Source organism: Anolis sagrei, chromosome X (genome assembly GCF_037176765.1).
Source record: "Anolis sagrei isolate rAnoSag1 chromosome X, rAnoSag1.mat, whole genome shotgun sequence".
Lineage (NCBI taxonomy): Eukaryota > Metazoa > Chordata > Lepidosauria > Squamata > Dactyloidae > Anolis > Anolis sagrei.
Window position 1 is genome coordinate 15,466,470 of NC_090034.1, and position 21,467 is coordinate 15,487,936.

Below are 21,467 nucleotides of genomic sequence, written 5' to 3' on the forward strand. Positions count from 1 at the left end.
TGTGCATTCAAGTCAACTTCTGGTGACTATCTTAGGGTTCTCCTGGCAAGATTTATTCAGTTGCCAATTTGTGGTTGATGGAAAATTCCTGAGCAAGGTAATACCCATGTAAAAGGGAATTTCAACACTTGCCCTAGTTCAAAATTCAAACGACTCTACCATTACTCAACCTGATTGTCAGTCCCAAGTAGATAGAAATAATGGAACATTCCTAGATCTTGATTTACCAAGTTGATTCAATGGATGGACCCTTGTTGGGACTAGAAGTTAGGTCATATTATGGAAATACTAGGAAACAAGCTATCTTATAGTAAGAGCTTGCACACAATTGACAAATACAGCATTATATTGTGTTTGGCGCAGCAAAGCCTCATTCACAGATGATGGCCAACTAGGGAGGGGGTGTCTGGCACAAGCAGCACAGCTACAAAAGTCAAGCAGAAAAGCAATTACCCATTTCCTTGAACGTGGGAGTTCCAAGCTAGAGGCAAATGTGCAGGGCGCTTGTGCTGGAGACAGCCAAAATGAGTTCACTGACGACAACAGCCGCAAACACAGACATATAGACACCAGGCTGCCCTGTCTCTTCTGCTTCTCATTCAGAGGCAGAGACACAGAAGCTAATGTTGCCACAGACAAAGAACATTAAAGGGCAAGAGGATGATGATGATGATGATCCTGGATTCATCACTGAGCCTGGAACCCCAGGTTTCTGCAGTGGCCAGGGGAGCTTTCTCACAGCTAAAACTCATGCACCAGCTGCGCCCGTATCTTGGGAAGTCTGATCTGGCCACGATGGTCCATGCTCTGGTTACATCCCGAATAGATTACTGCAATGCGGTCTACATGGGGCTGCCTTTGAAGATGGTTCGGAAACTTCAGCTAGTTCAACGGGCGACAGCATACAAGGAGCATACCACCCCCCTGCTATGCCAGCTCCACTGGCTGCCGGTCCATCTCCGAGCCCAATTCAAAGTGCTGGTCTTGACCTATAAAGCTCTATACGGTTCTGGCCCAGCTTACTTGTCCAAACGCATCCACCCTTACATCCCACCTCGTAATCTAAGATCATCAGGGGAGGTCCTGCTCTCGCTCCCATCAACAGCACAGATGCGTCTGGCGGGAACGAGAGACAGGGCCTTCTCGGCTGTGGCCCCCCGCCTATGAAACACACTCCCAAATGATGTAAGATCTGCTCCCTCCCTCCTGGCTTTTAGAAAAAAAATTAAAATCATGGTTTTGGGACCAGGCCTTTGGGCAGTAGAAGTAAATGTATGCAGCATTTCAGAAAGACAATGACTGGAACGGCGATTTGACAGAAGAGACTGTTTTATTGTTTTAATGATTATTTTATTACTTGTGGATGTACTGTTTTTAACTTGATTTATGTCTAATTGTAAAGTATAATTGTAATTGTTTGTACTGGGATTGAATTTTGCCATTACTTATGTGTAAACCGCTTTGAGTCCCCCTCGGGGTGAGAAAAGCAGTATACAAATACTGTAAATAAATAAATAAACAAACAAATAAACAAGCTGCTTCTTCTATCTTCTCCTTAACTCTGTAAAGAGTCATTACTGGGTGTTGTTCTCTACTCCAATTGGTACACTCGACACATAATGTTACTTCATGGCCCAATATTGGTAGAACAGAAAGGTTCTGGAACCCATTTGATTCCTACAATACAGACAGTCCCCAAGTTCATAGAATCATAGAGTTGAAAGAGTCCTCATGGGCCATCCAGTCCAACCCCGTGCCGAGAAGCAGGAAAATTGCATTTAAAGCACCCCTGACAGATGGCCATCCAGCCTCTGTTTAAGAGCTTCCAAAGAAGGAGCGTCTACCACACTCCAGGGCAGAGAGTTCCACTGCTGAACAGTTCTTCCTAATGTCCAGATGGAATCTCCTTTCTTGTAATTTGAAACCATTGTTCCTAGTCTCCAGGGCAGCAGAAAACAAGTTCGCTCCCTCCTCCTTATGACTTCCTCTCACATATTTATGCATGGCCATCATGTCTCTTCTTGGCCTCTCTTCTTCAGCTAAACATGTCCAGCTCTTTAAGCCACTCCTCATAGGGCTTGTTCTCCAGACCCTTGATCATTTTAGTCGCCCTCCTCTGGACACATTCCAGCTTGTCAATATCTCTTCAGCAGAAGCTCACGCCACTCCCTGGATTCGAACCTGCGACCTTTCGGTCAACAAGCTCAGGAGCTCTGCGCTTTAACCCACTGCGCCACCGCGGGCTCCGTTTCTTTTTATATTTTTCCCTTATTTGTTAGTAATTGTTAAGATACAAGTAAAAACAGTTAACACTTGTGGTTTTGTTGAAGGTAATCATTAGAAACATTCTAATAATAAATGAACTAGATACCGTATGTTATTATCTATTCCTTATGAGTCCTCAGATGCAAATTACAGAGTTAATCTGCTCATAATAGAATTGATGTTTGTACAGGCTAATGATCTGACAGACAGCTTGTTTTGGGAAATTTGACTAGAGAGAGAAGGAGATACCACCACATCATTAAAAAGCACATTATCAGATAAATCATTTATAATAATTGGAACCATGACAATCAACGCCAGCGTTATCTTCAACTACATTTTAGTATCTTGACATTTACATGGGATTGAAAGTATAATGCATTGTACCATTATCTGAACTTGTGCTTTTCTTTTGATAAGAATTACAGTCTGTTCGCCCTCTTAAACATAGTGGCACTTATCTCTGAGTAAGACATATATCTATACACTCCAAAGTAAAACATAAGGTATGTACTATGGTAAATCGTAAAGCCAATAAAAGGATATCTAGTTTCATTAGATTGTTTTTAAAAAGAACAAACACGGAGGATGTTTGATAAGAATAAGAGTAACATATTGTGGTCTGGGTCTACATTCAAAAGGTAAGAACATGTTCTATACAAATTGCCTCAATTATTAATATTCTGTTGGGATATAAATGGTAAAGGCTTCCCCTTGCCTTTAAGTCTAGTTGTGTACGAGTCTGGGGAGTGGTGATAATCTCCATTTCTAAGCCGACGAGCCAGCGTCGTCCACAGACGCCTCTAAGGTCATGTGGCCAGAACGACTGTATGGAACATCATTACCTTCCCACAGAAGCAGTACCCACTGATCTACTCATAATTGCATGCTTTTGAACTGCTTGGTTGGCAGAAGCTGGGCCTAGCAGCGGAAACTTACCCGCTTCCCGAATTCGAACCACCAACCTTTTGGTCAGCAAGTTCAGCAGCTCAACCCGCTGCGCCACTGAGACACACAGCATAGTTTGAGTGTTGGACTATAGTTATGAAGATCTGGGTGGTTCTGTTGGGGTATAAAAGGTAAAGGATTCCCCTTGCCATTAAGTCTAGTCGTGTCAGAGTCTTTATTTCTAAGCCAAAAAGCCAGCATTGTCTATAGACGCCTCCAAAGTCATGTGGCCAGCATGACTGCATGGAACACCATTACGTTCCTGCAGAAGCAGTACCTACTGATCTACTCACATTTGCATGCTTTTGAACTGCTTGGTTGGCAGAAGCTGGGCCTAGCAGCGGAAGCTTACCCCGCTCCCCGAATTCGAACCACCGACCTTTTGGTCAGCAAGTTCAGCAGTTCTGTGGTTTTGAGACACACAGTGTTCAACTATAGTTATGAAGATCTGGGTTGTAATTCCTGTTTAGCCACAAAGACACACTCTTTGAGCTTCAGAGGGAGGCAATGGCAAAGCTTCCCTGAACAAATCTTGCGGGTTTGCCTTAGCACCACCATGAATCAGAAACTGCATGAAGGTACATAACAACAACAACAACCAGGTGGCTCAGTGTATTTTTAAAGACATTTAATTGGGATCTGCAGTGATTTTACTACTGATGTTGTAACTAATTTTAATCTTGAATAATAAGTTGATAGTACAGTCCTTGATTTTAAAAACAAACAAGTGAAGGGTTGAAATGAGGCTTCAGATAGAAATAATAAAAACAAAATGGTTTTTGGCAAAACAAATGTATGTTTGGGCAATGCGCAGAGAAAGAGTTTATAGAAACAGCAACAGCGGAAAACCATCCTGCCAAGCAAAGACAATGTGCTCAACAAATCCAACCTACTTTTATCATAAATGCCATTTTAACAGTCTGGGAGTCTATTTTGAGTCTGTGCAACAAATGTGCCTTATCCCCCTCCTCCCTGTTTCCATTCGCTTTCTCCTGGCCACTTTCTCTCTCTCTAAAGAGCCTGAAGACTGACAATCAGCCCCTCTTTGGAAATTACAAAGGGAGGAGGTACATTTTACTACATGTATGCCAGCCATGTTTCCCCACATACTGGCAGCCATTAGCAGCTAAGGAACTCATTATAATCCTCACTCTCATACGTCAGCTCCATTTTCCCCATCTGCATGCTTCTAAAATTACTTTGTTTTTAATGCTTCCTGGATATTCAGCTGTTCCAAGAAAAAAAATTACCATCCTTCAAAACAAAGTAAGTAAACAGAAAACACTTGTTTTAACAAAAAAGCCAGCAAAATGATAATAGTCCTGCCCAAAGGGAACAAATAAGGAACAGGGAGTTAAGGAGGATTACATGTTTCATTTTCTCAAATCTGAACCTCAACTGAGCAGTTTTATTTGCTGTGCTTTCCAATAGGAAGAGAATTATGCACACAGATGGACAGAGTTATGAACAGTCCTAAAGCCAAACCCTCCAAAGCAGCTGCCTAGAAAAGCACGGGGCAAATGGAAAAACCCCTGACATGACAGCATCAGCCCCATCGAATGATCAAAACATATATACAGTATTTCACCAGGCTTTGGGACTGACTGTTTTACCTGGGACTGCAAATTGTTTGATATTTTTCAGTTTTATATTATGCTGTATTTTATTATTAATTTTTGCTTATCTATAATCTACCTTGCATAGGTCCTACTCAAGTTTTTTGCTGCTTGAGGTAAAGGATAAAATGCCACCCCTTCTCCAATTGCATATATAAATGCCAACCAGACTAGGAACTGGAATACACTTCAACACTAAGTGACAGATTGTGTTGCCATGTTGGAGCACAAGGAGGTTTGTTCAAAGAGTGCACACAACCACCTTCCAACAGTGGGAATGGTGAGGATGCTTAAGAAAAATGGCTGTGAGGACTGCCACCCCATAACATGTGCCTCCCTCTGTCTAATGGTATCACCAAAAGGTAGAATAGCCTGAAGAAATCATACAGCTATATAAATAAAAATGTAATGTTAGTTTGTGGGATTAACATAACCCAAAAACCACTGGACGAACTGACACCAAATTTGGAAACAATAACACCTATCAGACCAGCGAGTGACTATCACTCATAAAAACACTGAAAAACACAGCAGAAGAGACTAAAAAAGCCAAAAAATAAAAGATACATTACAATGCATGCACAAAACCACATATATATATAAGCAAACACACATATATACACATATACACACATATACCGTATATACTCAAGTATAAGCCAACCCGAATATAAGCCGACACACCTAATTTTACCACAAAAAACTGAGAAAACGGATTGACTCGAGTATAAGCCGAGGGTGGGAAATGCAGCTGCTATGGGTAAATTGCAAAATAAAAATAGATACCAATTAAATTGCATTAATTGAGGAATCAGTAGGTTATATATTTTTGAATATTTACAAAAATGGTAATTTAAGACAAGACTGTCCAACTCTTGTCTTCAATGTAAATGTGCTTACCTATCCTTCCAATAATAATAAAGAGAGTAACATAATAAATGTAATAACAACAATAATAAAAAGAGTAAAATAATGGTTCTTGTAGGTTTTTTCGGGCTATAGGGCCATGTTCTAGAGGCATTTCTCCTGACGTTTCGCCTGCATCTATGGCAAGCATCCTCAGAGGTAGTGAGGTCTGTTGGAAATAGGAAAATGGGTTTATATATCTGTGGAATGACTGGGGCGGGGCAAAGAGCTCTCTGCTGAAGCTAGGTGTGAATGTTTCAGCTGACCACCTTCATTAGCATTTGAAGGCCTGCCTCTGAGGATGCTTGCCATAGATGCAGGCGAAACGTCAGGAGAAATGCCTCTAGAACATGGCCCTATAGCCCGAAAAAACCTACAAGAACCTAGTGATTCCAGTCATGAAAGCCTTCGACAATACAGTAAAATAATGTATTTAGCAATAACAACAATTATACAGTAAAATAATAAATGTATAATAATAGAGTAAAATGATAAATGTAATAATAATAAATAGAATAAAATAATAAATGAAATGAAAATAATAGTAACAGATTAAAATAATAAATAACCTTGACTTGAGTATAAGCCGAGGGGACTTTTTCAGCCTCAAAAAGGGCTGAAGAACTAGGCTTATACTCGAGTATATACAGTATATATGTACACACACACAAGACACATATACACAGACTGGGCCACAGCAACAGGTGGCAGGGGACAGCTAGTTAGTCAATAAGAAGCACAATTTCTCAAGTGAGAAAAACAAACAAAATAAAACCACCCTACCTTCTTGGGATCCATGTTGAATTTTTTTCTTCCCATAGCAATTTGCTTATTTCTTTGGGTGGCTTTGCTGTTTTGAGGGTGATAGGAAAACAGAAGTTAAACATCTTGGATATTTAAATTTTACGCTTTTGTCATATGTTCATCGTTAGATAGCGAGAATGCAGAGGATGGCACAGCTAGGTATCCTACCTCAAAGGGAAAAAGAGATACATACCAGATAAAGTAATTCAAAGTAGCTTTTGTTTTATATCAGATGTTTATAAATTGTACTAAAATCCCCTGACACATATTAGAGCAACAGAAGGATTAAGAAGAGGATAATGTTTATGGTTTCGACCCACAAACCAGTTAAACTAGATTATTTCAATCCAAGCCAATTGACAGCGTAATCTTTTGAGCCACTGCCCTGGCAAATAAGCGTTTGGAACTTCTGCTTTGCCAGCACATACTGTTGCAGTGGCTGAGCAGGACATCTGCCAATGAAGCCACAGGAGTCTCCTAAACTGTGCCACTTGTATCACACAAAAATGTTTTGCAGATCAGACATAAAGGGAAAAGATTGTGTGGAAGGCTGGGGATACTGCACGGCATAACAAAGCAATAATTTATCATTTCATACCCAAATGTACCAGAGCAAAACACACAGTACTAGACAGAACACACTATTAAAAGTAAAGTGAGCCCTTGGTATCTGCTGGGGTTTGGTTCCATTTAAGGTGGAATCAGGCGTCAAACAGGGATGTGTTATTGCCCCAACCTTATTTTCCATCTTCATCGCTATGATACTTCATCTTGTTGATGGGAAGCTTCCCACCAGAGTGGGAATCATCGGGCAGATGGCAAGCTATTTAACCTCAGCAGACTAAAAGCCAAAACCAAGGTTACAACAACATCTGTTATAGAACTCCAATATGCCGATGACAACGCAATCTGTGTGCATTCAGAAGAAGACCTACAAGCCACTCTAAACACTCATCTATCGCACAGACGACAAGCTATTTAACCTCAGCGGACTGAAAGCCAAAACCAAGGTCACAACAACATATGTTATAGAACTCCAATATGCTGATGACAACGTAGTCTGTGCACATTCAGAAGACCACCTACAAGCCACTCTAAACACCTTTGCAGAAGCATGCGAGAAGCTGAGCCTCTCATTGAACATTGAGAAAATCAAAGTGCTCTTTCAGCGGTCACCAGCCAATCCCTCTGCAATACCAGAAATATAACTGAATGGTGTAATGTTAGAAAATGTTGACCATTTCAGCTACCTTGGCAGCCACCTCTCCACAAAAGTCAACATTGACATTGAAATACAACACTGCCTGAGCTCTGCGAGTGCAGCATTTTTCCGAATGAAGCAGAGAGTGTTTAAGGATTGGGACATCTGTAGGGAGACCAAGGTGCCTGTTTATAAAGCCATTATCCTCCCAACGCTGCTATATGCCTGTGTAACGTGGACTGTCTACAGAAGTCACACTCAACTCCTGGAACGATTTCATCAGCGTTGCCTCTGAAAAAATCCTGCAAGTCTCTTGGTAAGAAAGGTGGACAAATCTCAGCATGCTGGAAGAAGCAAAGACTATCACCATTGAAGCAATGCTTCTATGCCATGAACTCCACTGGACTGGCCACTTTGTCCGAATGCCCGATCACTGTCTCCCAATTCAAGAATGGAAAACGGAATGTTGGTGGACAGGAAAAGAGATTTATAGATGAGCTTAAAGCTAAACTTAAAAACTATGGCATAGACACAGAGAACTGGGAAGCCCTGGCCCTTGAGCACTCTAACTGGAGGTCAGCTGTGACCAGCAGTGCTGTGGAATTTGAAGAGACACAAATGCGGGGCGAAAGGGAGAAGCATGCCAAGAGGATGAAGGCGCATCAAGCCAACCCTGACCGTGACCACCTTCCATCTGGAAACCGAAGCCCTCACTGTAGAAGAACATGCGGGTCAAGAATAGGGTTCCACAGTCACCTATGTATCCACTGCCAAGACACTACACTTGGAAGGCCATCATACTCAGGCAACGAGGGATCGCCTAAGTAAGTAAATAAGGTTCCAGGACCCATCATGGATGCCAAAATCCGTAGACCTTCAAGTCTCATTATCCACAATAGCATAGGAAAACCAGTGCTATATGGACATGTGGAGTAAACAAGTAACTAGACAATGGTATGTCAATTTCAATTAAGCTGTTAAGCTGCAGTGTGTCTCTTCTTCACCTCCAAAAGAGGCAAGACAGATAGTGTACTGGTGGCTATAAAGCCATGATTCTTCCAGGATCAAAAACAAAGAGGTTTCTGAAAAATCGTTTATAAAGGTGTAAGGAACAAGATGCTACCTGTCCATAAAGGACACACACTGGAAATCAAGCTTACCTTTCCTCCACACTGGTTAGGTTATCGATTTCTGTCATAACCTCAGCAATTTCAAACTTTAACCGCTGTCAAAAATAGAGAAAAGTACAAATCAATATTGCTAGTTTTTCTAGCAAGGGCATAATTTTAAGATGACTATTACCTTAAAATTTAGCAATCATTAATGTAAAATTAAATTAAAAAATATATAGAGGACCCTATAAGATTGTAGAGAAGGAAGAAGCAGATGTAAAGTAAGAGTCTATGATATTTTTATATGTATTATTTAGATAGTAGACTGTGACCCCTTATCCGAAATACATTATCAGATAAATGATTATGGAACTATTAATAGATAGAAAGTATTGCACTGTATGCAACAAACACTTGCAAATGTATGTCTACTTAAATAAAATAAAATTTTAAAAAATTAGCAATCATATACAACCTAACACAAATATCTGCTCCAGTCTATCTACTTAAATTATTTTATTATATACTAGCCGCCCCCTGCCATGCGTTGCTGTGGCCCAGTCTGTGTATATGTGTTTTGTGAGTGTATATATGTGTGTATATATTTGTGTATGTGTATATATGTGGTTTTGCACATGCGTTGTAATGTATTTTTATTTTATTTTTTGGCTTTTTAAGTCTCTTCCGCTGTGTTTTTCTGTGTTTTTATGAGTGATGGTCACTCATTGGCCTGATAGGTGTATTGTGTCCAAATTTGGTGTCAATTCATCGAGTGGTTTTTGAGTTATGTAAATCCCACAAACGAACATTACATTTTTATTTATATACATGTGTCATGTCAATAATATTATCTTAACAGCAATTTGCATTTTAAACCTATGTCAATGTAACACAACTCAGCACATGGTGAAACATGATACCATTATTTGTAGTAGGGGAAATATTCTTTATTTAAGAAATACAATTACCTCTATATCATCAATTAGTTCTTTTTTTCTGCGTCGAATGTTTAAAAGCTCTTCCCTCTCCTCTACAGAAAGGTCACTGGGCACTAAGGGAAAAGAATATACACACAATTATATATAATTGATTTAGACTCTGTTCTACAAGAAAAAACCACATTCGCACCAACAGGGTTTATGTCAATGCAACACAGATGACATTCACAGCAACTAACCTTTAGCAAAATAGCAGTGTAAGTACATAGAACTATGAATTAATTAACAAATGCAGTGATCTCTTAAGGCTTGGAGGAAAGTCGTGAGCAATTCTCCCACTACGAAAGGCAAAGTACATTTCATTTTATTCTGTGCTTGCTTGGGTTCCCAGCGTTGTCGGGGTTATTTGAAAAAGGCAATTTTTATTGTACAAAATGCATAAGGTCGTAATTTAACTACAACTGACATAATGCCAGGTTAACCCCAAGAAATTCCATCAGTACTTTGTTATGTTATGTTGGGCTAGTTTGCTCTAGATGCATCATCGATGGGGTTCAGTGTGGTCTCTGGCTGTATGGTAAACTACAACTCCCATTATGGTGAGTCAGTCCCCTCAAACCCCTCCAATAGGTTGAGTTAGTCATGGGCAGTGGTTCTCAATCTTCCTAATGCCATGACCCCTTAATACAATTTCTCATGTTGTGACGATGCCCAAACATAATTTTGCTACTGTGATGAATTGTAATATAAATATCTGAAATGCAGGATATCTTTTCATTCACTAGACCAAATTTGGCACAAATACCTGATATGCCCAAATTTGAATACTGGTTAGGTTGAGGGGCAGGACTGATTTTATCATTTGGGAGTACTTGCTGAGATTTATAGTTAACCTACAATCAGAGAGCATTCTGAACTCCACCAACAATAGCATTGGGTCAAACTTCCAGAAATATGTGTTTTGTGATGGTGTTTGGAGACCCCTCTGAAATCCCCTTGTGACCCCCCCCCAGGAGTCCCGACCCCATGACCATAACACTGGTCATGGGAGTTCTGTGTGCCAAGTTTGGTCCAGGTCCATCATCGGTGGAGGTCACAGTTTCCCTGGTTGTGGGTAACTACAACTTCCAGAAAGGAAGGTCAGTTCCCCCCAAACCCCTCCAGTAATCAAATTTCATCATATCAGGTATGTGTGCCAAGTGTGGTTCTGATCCATCTGTGTTTGGGTTCACAGTGCTCTCTAAATGTAGGTGAACTACAACTCCCCCAAATCAAGGTGAATTTCTCCCTAAGACCTCCAGTATGTTTTTGCTGGTCATGGGGGCCTTGTGTGCCAAGTTTGGTCCAATTCCATCTTTGGTGAAGGTTTAGAATGCAGGTGAACTATAAATCCCAGTGCTTACAACTCCAAAATGCCGAAGCCAATTCCTCTCAAAACCTACCAGTATTCAAATTGGAGCATATTGGGTATGCATGTCAAATTTGGTCCAGATTCTCAGTTCTTGTGGGTTTTTTCGGGCTATATGGCCATGTTCTAGAGGCATTTCTCCTGACGTTTCGCCTGCATCTATGGCAAGCATCCTCAGAGGTGAGGTCCAGATTCATCATTGTTTGGGTTCATAGTGCAATCTGGATGTAGGTGAACTACAACTCCTATAAATCCCTCTAAAGACTGCCAGTATTTTTTCTTGGTCGTAGGGGTTCTTGTGTGCCAAGTTAGTTTCAGGTCCATCATTGGTGGACTTCAGAGTGCTCTTAGATTGCAGGTGAACTATACATCCCAGGACCTACAACTCCTATAAATCATGGTGAATTCTCCCCAAACCTCTCTTGCATGTTCAGTTACTTATCAAGTCCTCTGTTTGCTGTGTGCCATAAAAAAGATGAAAGGGTTATGAGAAAGGCAGTGGGTGGGGTCATGCAAATTTAACACCAATGGAGAGAGTAAGAAACATTGGGATGTCAGTGATGCAGGAAAAACAGAAAATCTAGGATGAAATTGTCCCTGCATGAAAGCCTTCACTTGGATGGTGGGATGTGTGTGGAGGACATTGGCAGGGCACTTGTACATGTTTATAGCGCTCGCTATATCCTGCAATGTCATTGGAGGGAGAGCCATTGGTGTCTCCTGGATAGTGGGAGTTATAGCTATTTGTGGGAGTGGGAGCCTGTCTGTGGAAATGGGCACCCTAGCCACACACATACATACATATCTTCACTTTTATTTTGTGTATAGATTGTGTTCATATTAGACTTATTATTCCAGAAATAAGGAAATACTGGAACATTCCTTCATCTTAATTCTATTATCACTCTGTTTTATATCCAACACATAAGTTTTCCATTTAAGCTAAAGAAACTAGAAACTGTTGTTAATTAGAGAAAATTTGGTTTGATTATTTCCATTGCAAAAGGGAGAGTAAAGAGGATGCAAGTGTGGGCAAGAGGATCATACATATATATCATATGAATTAGAGTAGGAATTCTGTTGGTATGCATGACTAAACCACAGTTTAATATTATATGCACATGACTGTTCCTTTGGCCCCGGCCCCTGGCTCCTGTCTGAAAGGAAATGAAAACCATTTTCTCCATTTTAATTAACTACCATTTGCTTGGAGCTATGGCTATTTTTAACCATCATTATCAGACAACAAAACTTCACATAGCATGTTTTGAAACTGGTTTGCTTTGACAAACTATAGTTAAAACCAAACATTGTGAGAAACCATCATTAGTTGGAAATATCTGCTTTGAAGTGGATTATCTGATTCACATTGGCATATAATCCAGTTCAATTTGCATTTTGTACAGCTGTAAAAAACCTTAGAGTCACCCTAAGTCTGAAATGGCTTGAAGGCACACAACAACAATTCCAATTAATTTGACTATCTCATCAGCCAAAAACAGGCTCACACTTCCTATTAAAATAATTGTAAGTGTATGTTGGTCAAAATTGTTCTTCATTTTAAATGTAGCGTTTTATCGAAGGCTTTCATGGCCAGAATCACTGGGTTGCTGTGACTCTTCCGGGCTGTATGGCCATGTTCCAGAAGCATTCTCTCCTGACATTTTGCAGGCATCCTCAGAGGTTGTGAGGTCTGTTGGAAACTAGGCAAGTGAGGTTAATATATCTGTGGAATAATGTCCAAGGTGGAAGAAAGAATGCTTGTCTGTTTAGAGGCAAGTGTGAATGTTGCTTTTGGTCACCTTGAATCAAGGAACATGAAAGGCACTGCGGACTAGATCTGACCATAATGTGAATTGCAGACTAGTTCAACCAGAGAAGTCAGCCATAGCAGAGCACTTGATGAACCAACCCGGACACTGCATGTTATTTGAGAACACAGAAATGCTGGCCCTCTCTGACAATGTCAGACTACACAGAGAAGCCATTGAAATTCACAAGCATGTGGACAATTTCAACAGAAAGGAAACCATAAAATTGAATAAAATCTGATTACCAGTATTAAAAAGCCCTCTAAAATCAGGACAGTAAATAAAGAACAATACACAGAAAATAGGGGATTTCTAGACATGAAACAATCAAGACCAACTAACACCTCCCAACAAAGGAAGAAGCCAAGCTTTGAAACTGCAAGGCTAATAAAAGTGGCCAATTGCAACATTCACACCTGCCTCAAACAGACAAATGTTCTTTCTCCCACCCTGGACCTTCCACAGATATTTTACCTTCACTTGCCTAGTTTCCACCAGACCTCACAACCTCTGAGAATGCCTGCTATAGATGTGAGTGAAATGTCAGAAGAGAATGCTTCTGGAACATGGCCATACAGCCCGGAAAACTCACAGCAACCTAAATATAATGTTGTTCCTTAATGGTTTTTTGGACTACAAATAAGGTATGTGCAGAATGCATAGGAATTTGTTCACTGGCCCTGCCCATCGTGATCGACTATTGTGACTTTATTTTGTATTGCGTGATTATCTTATATCGCTTTATAATATTTTATTAATATATTGTTTTATGTTGTATATTTGCTTTGATGTAATTGTTGGGCTTGGCCTCATGGCCTTGGGGAGATGGTGATGGGTTATAAATAAAGTTTTATTTTATTATTATTTATGTTTTCTCCAGCTGTACTCTACCCACCCAACAGTCTGAGGGACCTTGAACTGGCCCTCAAATTTAAAAGTTGAGGATCCTTGGAATAAAGTATATAGATATCTGAAACTTTGGATAATTGCAAACCCTATATTGTGACTATACTTAGACTGGAACCATACTCTAGAACTTCACTGGAGGTCTTAAAGAAAACTATTGACACTTATGGGAAGGATGTATATTTTTGAAGTGTGTTTAAGTGAAACTATGAGTATCAAATCTAAGGATAAGGGAGTTATACTATACTTCTTAAAATAATACACATTGGCACAGCGTTCCACACAGGAATCTAACCTCAAGCATACATTATATTCTAGCTCCCAAATTGCTGCCAACCTTATTGTGGTCCAATTCATACCAGCAGGAAGTATTTCAGAGGAAAGGTCAAGGATGTTATTTTAGAAAAGGAACCGGCGATTTCCTGCACTTGGCAATAAGCTGTTTCAGTCCAAATGACCAAACAGATGAAGCATACCATGATGTTGACATGATGTTACATAAGGAGTTTCCATTTCTTTTAGTGCCAGAACTCACAACAAGTTATTTAATAGGATAAACGTAGTACAGTTAAACCCCTTTTTATTTTCATTCCGATTTCAAACCAGAAAACCACAAAAATCTTGAAAGTATTTGATTTTTATTCAATGGCAGACTGAACTCTTCACGGTGTTTTTCGGGCTATATAGCCATGTTCCAGTAGCATTCTCTTCTAACATTTCACCTGCATCAATGGCAGGCATCCTCAAAGAGTTGTTCTGAGGTTTGTTGCAAATGAGGTGTGTGTGTGTGTGTGTGTGTGTGTATCTGTGGAATGTCCAGAATGGGAGAAAGAACTCTTGTCTGTTTGAAGCAAGCGTGAATGTTGCAATTAGCCAACTTGATTAGCATTGAGTAGCTTTGCAGCCACAAAGCCTGGCTGTTGCTGCCTGGAGATATCCCTTGTTTGGGAGGTAGTCTTATTTGGGTTTTAAATCATAATTATCTACATAATTATGATTTAATTATGGAGCCCCCGGTGGCGCAGTGGGTTAAACCCTTGTGCCGGCAGGACTGAAGACCGACAGGTTGCAGGATGAGCTCACTCTGTCAGTTCCAGCTCCCCATGCAGAGACATGAGAGAAGCCTCCCACAAAGATGGTAAAACATCCGGGCATCCCCTGGGCAATGTCTTGCAGACGGCCAATTCTCTCACACCAGAAGCAACTTGCAGTTTCTCAAGCCGCTCCTAACACACACAAAAAATTATCTACATATGAGAAAATTAGAAGGACTAACTTAAGAGAAAATTACTTTAAAAGCTGCTAAAAGCTCCCTAAACCATTTTGCCTTATGATTACTTCTTCTCTCCTCCCCCAAATGACCTTTCACCAGCAGAAGTACCTTACAAACAACACATACAGTTCAGGATGTGATATATGCACTGCTTTGTGTATTTTTTTTAAAAGGTGTGTTGTAATGAAACTCAGTCTCTGCTAAAAAAAAATCCGGAGATCTTGTTCCAAGGCAGCATATTTCCCTCCCAAATAGTTCTCACCATCAGGAATTCCTTCCTAATATTTGTTAATAGGATCAAGTAGGTGTGTGTGTTAAAGAAAACCTTATGCTGTTAATTATTATGTGCAGCTGCTAATGTAGGTCAACTAGTAAGTTTGGACCACATTGGGTATAACTGTATGGTTTTTAGAATACAGTTCAGCTTTTGCTCTGAGGAGCCTTTGCTCAAGTATTTTGCTCAACCATTTTCTACTGCTCTCTCATTTGGATGAAGATTAAGAAGCCTTATTCTGTATTGCTTACAAAGACTTTGTAAGTTTGTTGCACTGTTTGTAACACTGCAAGTTTATGTTTTAACTCTACTGATAAGAGTCAAGTTTTTCTGTTCTTTTTCCTCTTGCCTGGGTGCAATGTTATTGTGTCTTCTGCATTGGTCTTGACTGAGATACGCTTAGCGCAACGATATTTACGTGGAATCTTTTTTTCTTGCAACTTGAATCCATTGATCTGTGTCCTACTTTCTAGAGCTGCAGAAAACAAACTTGTGCCTCCTCCACAATGTGGCATCTTTCAAGATGGTTTTGAGGTTGGTGAAAGGAGAGTGGCAGCATATTCCATTGTCTTGACCACTCCTTGTAGTATTTCCAAGTTTTGTTTCGCCTGGACAGAAAGGTTGGCTCTCATTCTTTCTCTCTTATTTATCTCTTGTGTATAAGCCATATCTGAAGGCGGTAGTACAGCAAACACAGAAACGTTCCATTTCAACATATGCAGAACTAATCTTGCTTGAAGTAACCTTCAAAAGCATCAGAGGGTACAGTCTGAAATCTTAATGTTGCAATGCCTAACAATAGATAAACCCTTAAACTACAGCAATTTTAAGATAAAACAGAATGTTTTAAAAACGTACATCTAGGCAGATTTGTTTAAAATCTGTCAATAATACGAGGATGCTCCTGTGTATCACTATTTGCAATTTTTAAAACCCTGAACCTAGAAAAAATATCTGCTGCCTAATCTAATGCACAGTGGCAAAAAGTGCACTCTTTGTCATTTGGCCAAAAGTGGTGAGCATTACAGTTGTTGCCTATTTAGAATTTCTTCCTTTAAAACAAAAAGAACACCAAAGTTTCCAGCAACAAAAAGAAAGATCTTGGGGTGTATCTTTGCTGTAGAACAGAGGTTCTCAACCTGTGGATCCCCAGGTGTTTTGGCCCACAACTCCCAGCTGTGAGGATTTCTGGGAGTTGAAGGCCAAAACATCTGGGGACCCAAAAGTTGGGAACCACTGCTGTAGAATGAATCCACTTTAGTTGCCTTGGTTCAATGCTTGGAGTCATTGGGGCTGCAGTTTTACAAGGCCTGGGGCTTGGGCCTTCTAGGGCCGGAGGTTTAGCACAGCAATTATAAGATATATCAACCTTAAGGTTGCAAGTTTGAAGCCCCGGGTTGGCGTGAGCTGCCAACTGTCAGCCTAGCTCATTGTTTACCTAAGCAATTCAAAAACAGCTTCAGCTGTGATTAGAGAAATTAGGTACCAATAAAAGCGGGAGAGATGTTTTACGACACCATAAAGAAAGAAGATCAGAAAACGCTGGGCGACCAAAAGGAAGGAGGAAGGCCTGACAGCTCTTCCGTCATAGAGGATGGAACAACAGCATCCCCTGGACTCGAGCCCAACCTTCCATGACACCAAAAACAGTTGGACACTGAGCCGAAACAAACCACCTCCTTTCTGGTCAATTACCGAAATAAATGATTTGATTTGAACCACCTCCTTCTGTTCTGTCTGTCTGTGTGTTGTGTATACAAAGCAGCATTGAATGTTTACCGTGTATGTGTACTGTGATCCGTCCTGAGCCTCCTTCGGGGTGAAAAGGGTGGAATATAAATAAAGTGTTGTTGTTATCATTATTATTATTATTCTCTGCTAAAGAATGCTGATACCTCACCAAACTACAAATCCCAGGATCGCATTGCATTGAGCCTTGGCCATTAAATTAAAGAGAATGTCCTTCAGATTGGAGACCGAGGTGCAGCTCCTGAAACATCTTCCTCCTTTGCTTTGGCTCAGCACTAACATTACTGTATTATGCAAATCTAATGTGCACCCTTATTTTGGTGAGGTAATAGACACAGAACACTTTGTAATATAGATGCGGTCATTTCCACCGCTACCCCACTATTTCTAGCTGCTATTTCTTCTAGCAAATCTCATGGATATTTTGGGTCAGCTTGAACGTATGCCATTTGGAAGTTAATACCTACTTTAAACACAGTCCATTCTTCTGTATCTGTTTTCACCTGCCTACTGCATCTTTCCCACCTTAATAATAATAATAATAATAATAATAATAATAATATATTTCTAATCCACCCCCTTTTCCCAGAAGGACTCAGCGCGGTTTACAAAAGACAAAAGCAAAAATGGCAAACATTCAATGCCATAAACAAAAAGTATATAATATACACATATTGTTGTTGTTTATTCATTCAGTCGCTTCCGACTCTTCATGACCTCATGGACCAACCCACACCATAACTCCCTGTCGACTGTGGCCACCCCCAGCTCCTTCAAAGTCAAGCCAGTCACTTCAAGGATACCATCCATCCATCTTGCCCTTGGTTATTATTGGTTATTAGAACACAATTGGACAACTTTGCTAAAGATATAAACTAATCAGTCAGGCAACTCAGATAGTAAAATTAGGCAATTAAGCAATTAAGGCAATTAATTCTGTATAAAACAGAAAATAGAAAATTCCTTCTCGCCACACGCTAGTGAGCGGAAATGGGTTTTTTAAGCTTTCCTACAGGAGAGGAGTGAGGGGCTGTTCTAATTTCCTGGGAGTTCTAGAGGGAAGGGGTGGCTACGGAGAAGGCCCCCTCTCTTGTTCCCACCAGCCGCACTTGAGACGGGGGTGGGACCAAGAGGAGGGCCCCCTCCAATGATCCTAATGTCTGAACAGGATTGTAGATGGGAATGCGGGTAGTCAAATAGTCTGGGCCTGAACACTCAAAAAGCCATGTCCTTTCTACTTAAACATGGGAATCTCCAGCTTCCATAAAAACATTCATAACCAAAGCTGCAACCAATTGCAAAAAAAAAAAAAGCTTAAGAATTTACAAAATGTTCTAGGATAGTAGACTTCTAGTCAAGATTTGATTGTAGGATACTCATTTTTACAATTAATGCAACCCCAACTCAGTCATTCGACAAACTAGTCAGACTTCTTTACTCACAACACGCAGCTCAGTCATTATGCAACAGTCATATTGCAACATCAATAGAGCAAACTATATGTTATAGCCCAATCTTATAAATCAGTGTCACACAAACCTAATTTTCTGGGCTCCCCAACATGGTTTATAGTGGGATCAACTCTTACCACTTGCTTTTTAACTACTAAAGACTTCTAAGGAAACCATGTGTTTATAATCCTCAGCAGAGCCAGCAATGCTATACACAGATTCCTTTCTCAAAGAAGAAGGCAGGAAGTCATGTATGGAACAGGCTCCACAGACTCTTTGGACGAGAGCCACAGGGTACAGATGCTGCTAGTTAACAAAAGACTTGATATACATGGTCTATTTTTGTGAAGTTCTCTGAAATCCCCTCCAGGCAGGCATCTTGTATTTTACTTTCAACCTCTGAATGCTCAGACTGAGAGCACAATTTGTAATATGGAAAACCACCAAGGTGCACCACTACAATATATTCATATTCTCCCCCTTCTATTTGTTTTAGCCATCCCCACATCCACATATTTTCAACCTAATTCACGGTGTTACATAATTAAAGCTTCCTCTTAACTTTTTTCAAAAACTTTCCATGCCTCATTCAGGATTGGCAGGCTTGTTATCTGATGCCTCAAAGGGTAGAACTAGATATGTTGTGGTTCAGAGTTTGAGAAGGGTTGTTTTCAATCCAACGTTAGAAGGGACACCTTGACAGTAAGAAAGGTTTGGCAACAGAACCAATTGCCTTGAAGAGGAATCCTTCTCTAGATGTCTATGGACAGCTACCTGCTAGAGATGCTCTGGATGGAGTTCCTGCATTGGGTATGCTTTAGACCTGAGGTGCCATCCAACTCTATCAATCTTTCTCTCTTTCTCTCTCTCTCTCTTTCTTTCTTTCTTTCCTATCCCATCCTATCTTCTATCTATCTATATAAAAATGCTCTGTGCATAATGAGTACCTTAAAAACAAAAGAACCAATGAACGAAATCACACCAGATTTGGCAACAAAACGTCTCACAACACAAGGAGTGACCATCACTCAAAACATTATGATTTTGTCATTTGGGAATTGTAGTTGTTGGGATTTATAGTTCACCTACAATCAAAGAGCATTCTGAACTCCATCAACGATGGAATTGAACCAAACTTGGCACACAGAACTCCCATGACCAACAAAATGGAAGGGTTTCGTGAGCATTGACCTTGAGTTTGGGAGTTGTAGTTCACCTACATCCAGAGAGCCCTGTGGACTCAAACAATGATAGATCTGGACCAAACTTGGCACATGCACTCAATATGCCCAAATATGAACACAGATGGAGTTTGGGGGAAATAGACCTTTACATTTGGGAGTTGTAGTTACTGGGATTTATAGTTCACCTACAATCAAAGAGTATTCTGAACGCCACCAACGACAGAATTGGGCCCAACTTCCCACACAGAACCCCTGTGACCAACACTGTGTTTTCTCATGGTATTTGGCGACCCTTCTGACACCCCCTTAGAAACTTGCTCTTCCTCTTTTCTTTTTTTTCCATTTAACCAGACTGAGCCACAGCAACATGTGGCTGGGTACAGCTACTGATTCTATAATATGCATGGTTCTGTAATGAATACAGCACATACCTAGTTCTTCCAACTCATTAAAGACTGGTGGGACATGAAGGGAAAGATCATAATTTGCTTTTTTTAAAAAAAAAAAATGACTTCATCAGTAAAACAATTTCCTTGAAAAGCATTTTCATGTTGTTTGATTATGTCTTTAACATAGAGGTAAACAAACCCTGAACTTAGAAGTTCCTTTCGACTCCTTACTTAAGTCAATGACGGCAATATTAAAGTATTGAAAATATGTATTTAAGCAAATTGAATACATGCTTTCTATTCCCATCTACCTTTTTGCATCATGTTTTCAAACCTGTTACCGAGCATTTTTTAAAATCAGTGTGCTTTGTTGATTTTTCCCACAATGAATGGCGCACTATGGACATAAACGCATATTCAAAACATAATGAATGGATAGGAAAAAAATCCACTCACATTCCCAAGTGACACCATTGAGGAAGTTATGCCTTTCACAAAGTTTATGTAAATTGACACACCCTGAGCTTGTAATATGTAGGCAACATTCCAGTTACAGTCTTTTAAAAAAGAGCCTCAAGCTATTTGTGTAATTTCAGATCATCAAAATATTGTCTGTCCAATAGAGTAATCGTTTTGCAATGTGATTGACAAGTTCTATATTAAAACTATCACAGTTTTACATTCCAAAGATGAGTGGAGTTTCCCTAAACTCACAGCATCCCAACTTCTCCCCAGAGCCTCAGAGTGACCCATAAGAAATATAGAAAACTTGGTTTCCACTTTTATTGTAGCTTGCGATTGTTTCTGCTAACAACAACATCATCAACAACTATTATTATTATTATTATTATTATTATTATTATTATTATTATTATTATAGTTAGCCGTTATCAGGACCTCAAAATCGAACTGCAAAGGCTTCGGCGTAAACCAATACAGGTGTCCCAGTGGTCACCGGCACACTGGGTGCCATGCCAAAAGATCTCAGTCGGCATTTGGAAAGCATAAACATTGACAAAATCACAATCTGTCAACTGCAAAAGGCCACCTTACTTGGATCTGTGCGCATCATTCGAAAATATATTGCACAGTTCTAGATGCTTGGGAAGTGTTCGATTTATGATTTTGTGATGCGAAATCCAGCATATATATCTCATTGGCTGTGACATACTGTGCTTTTGTGTCAGTATAATAATTATTTACTTATTTGACCAGTCGTATGACCATTTCAA

At 40.0% G+C, this 21,467-nt stretch overlaps 1 protein-coding gene across 3 annotated transcripts in view; it reads right to left on the reverse strand.

The window, feature by feature from the left end:
- Positions 1-21,467, reverse strand: part of LOC137094983 (cytohesin-3) — a 326,264-nt gene that overhangs the window by 35,433 nt on the left and 269,364 nt on the right. For all 3 annotated transcript variants that reach the window (XM_067461080.1, XM_067461081.1, XM_067461082.1), the window contains exons 2-4: positions 9,821-9,903; positions 8,901-8,965; positions 6,519-6,585 (exon numbers count right to left, since the gene is read on the reverse strand). In XM_067461080.1, coding sequence (XP_067317181.1) covers positions 6,519-6,585; positions 8,901-8,965; positions 9,821-9,903 — 215 coding nt within the window. The remainder of the gene's footprint in view (positions 1-6,518; positions 6,586-8,900; positions 8,966-9,820; positions 9,904-21,467) is intronic.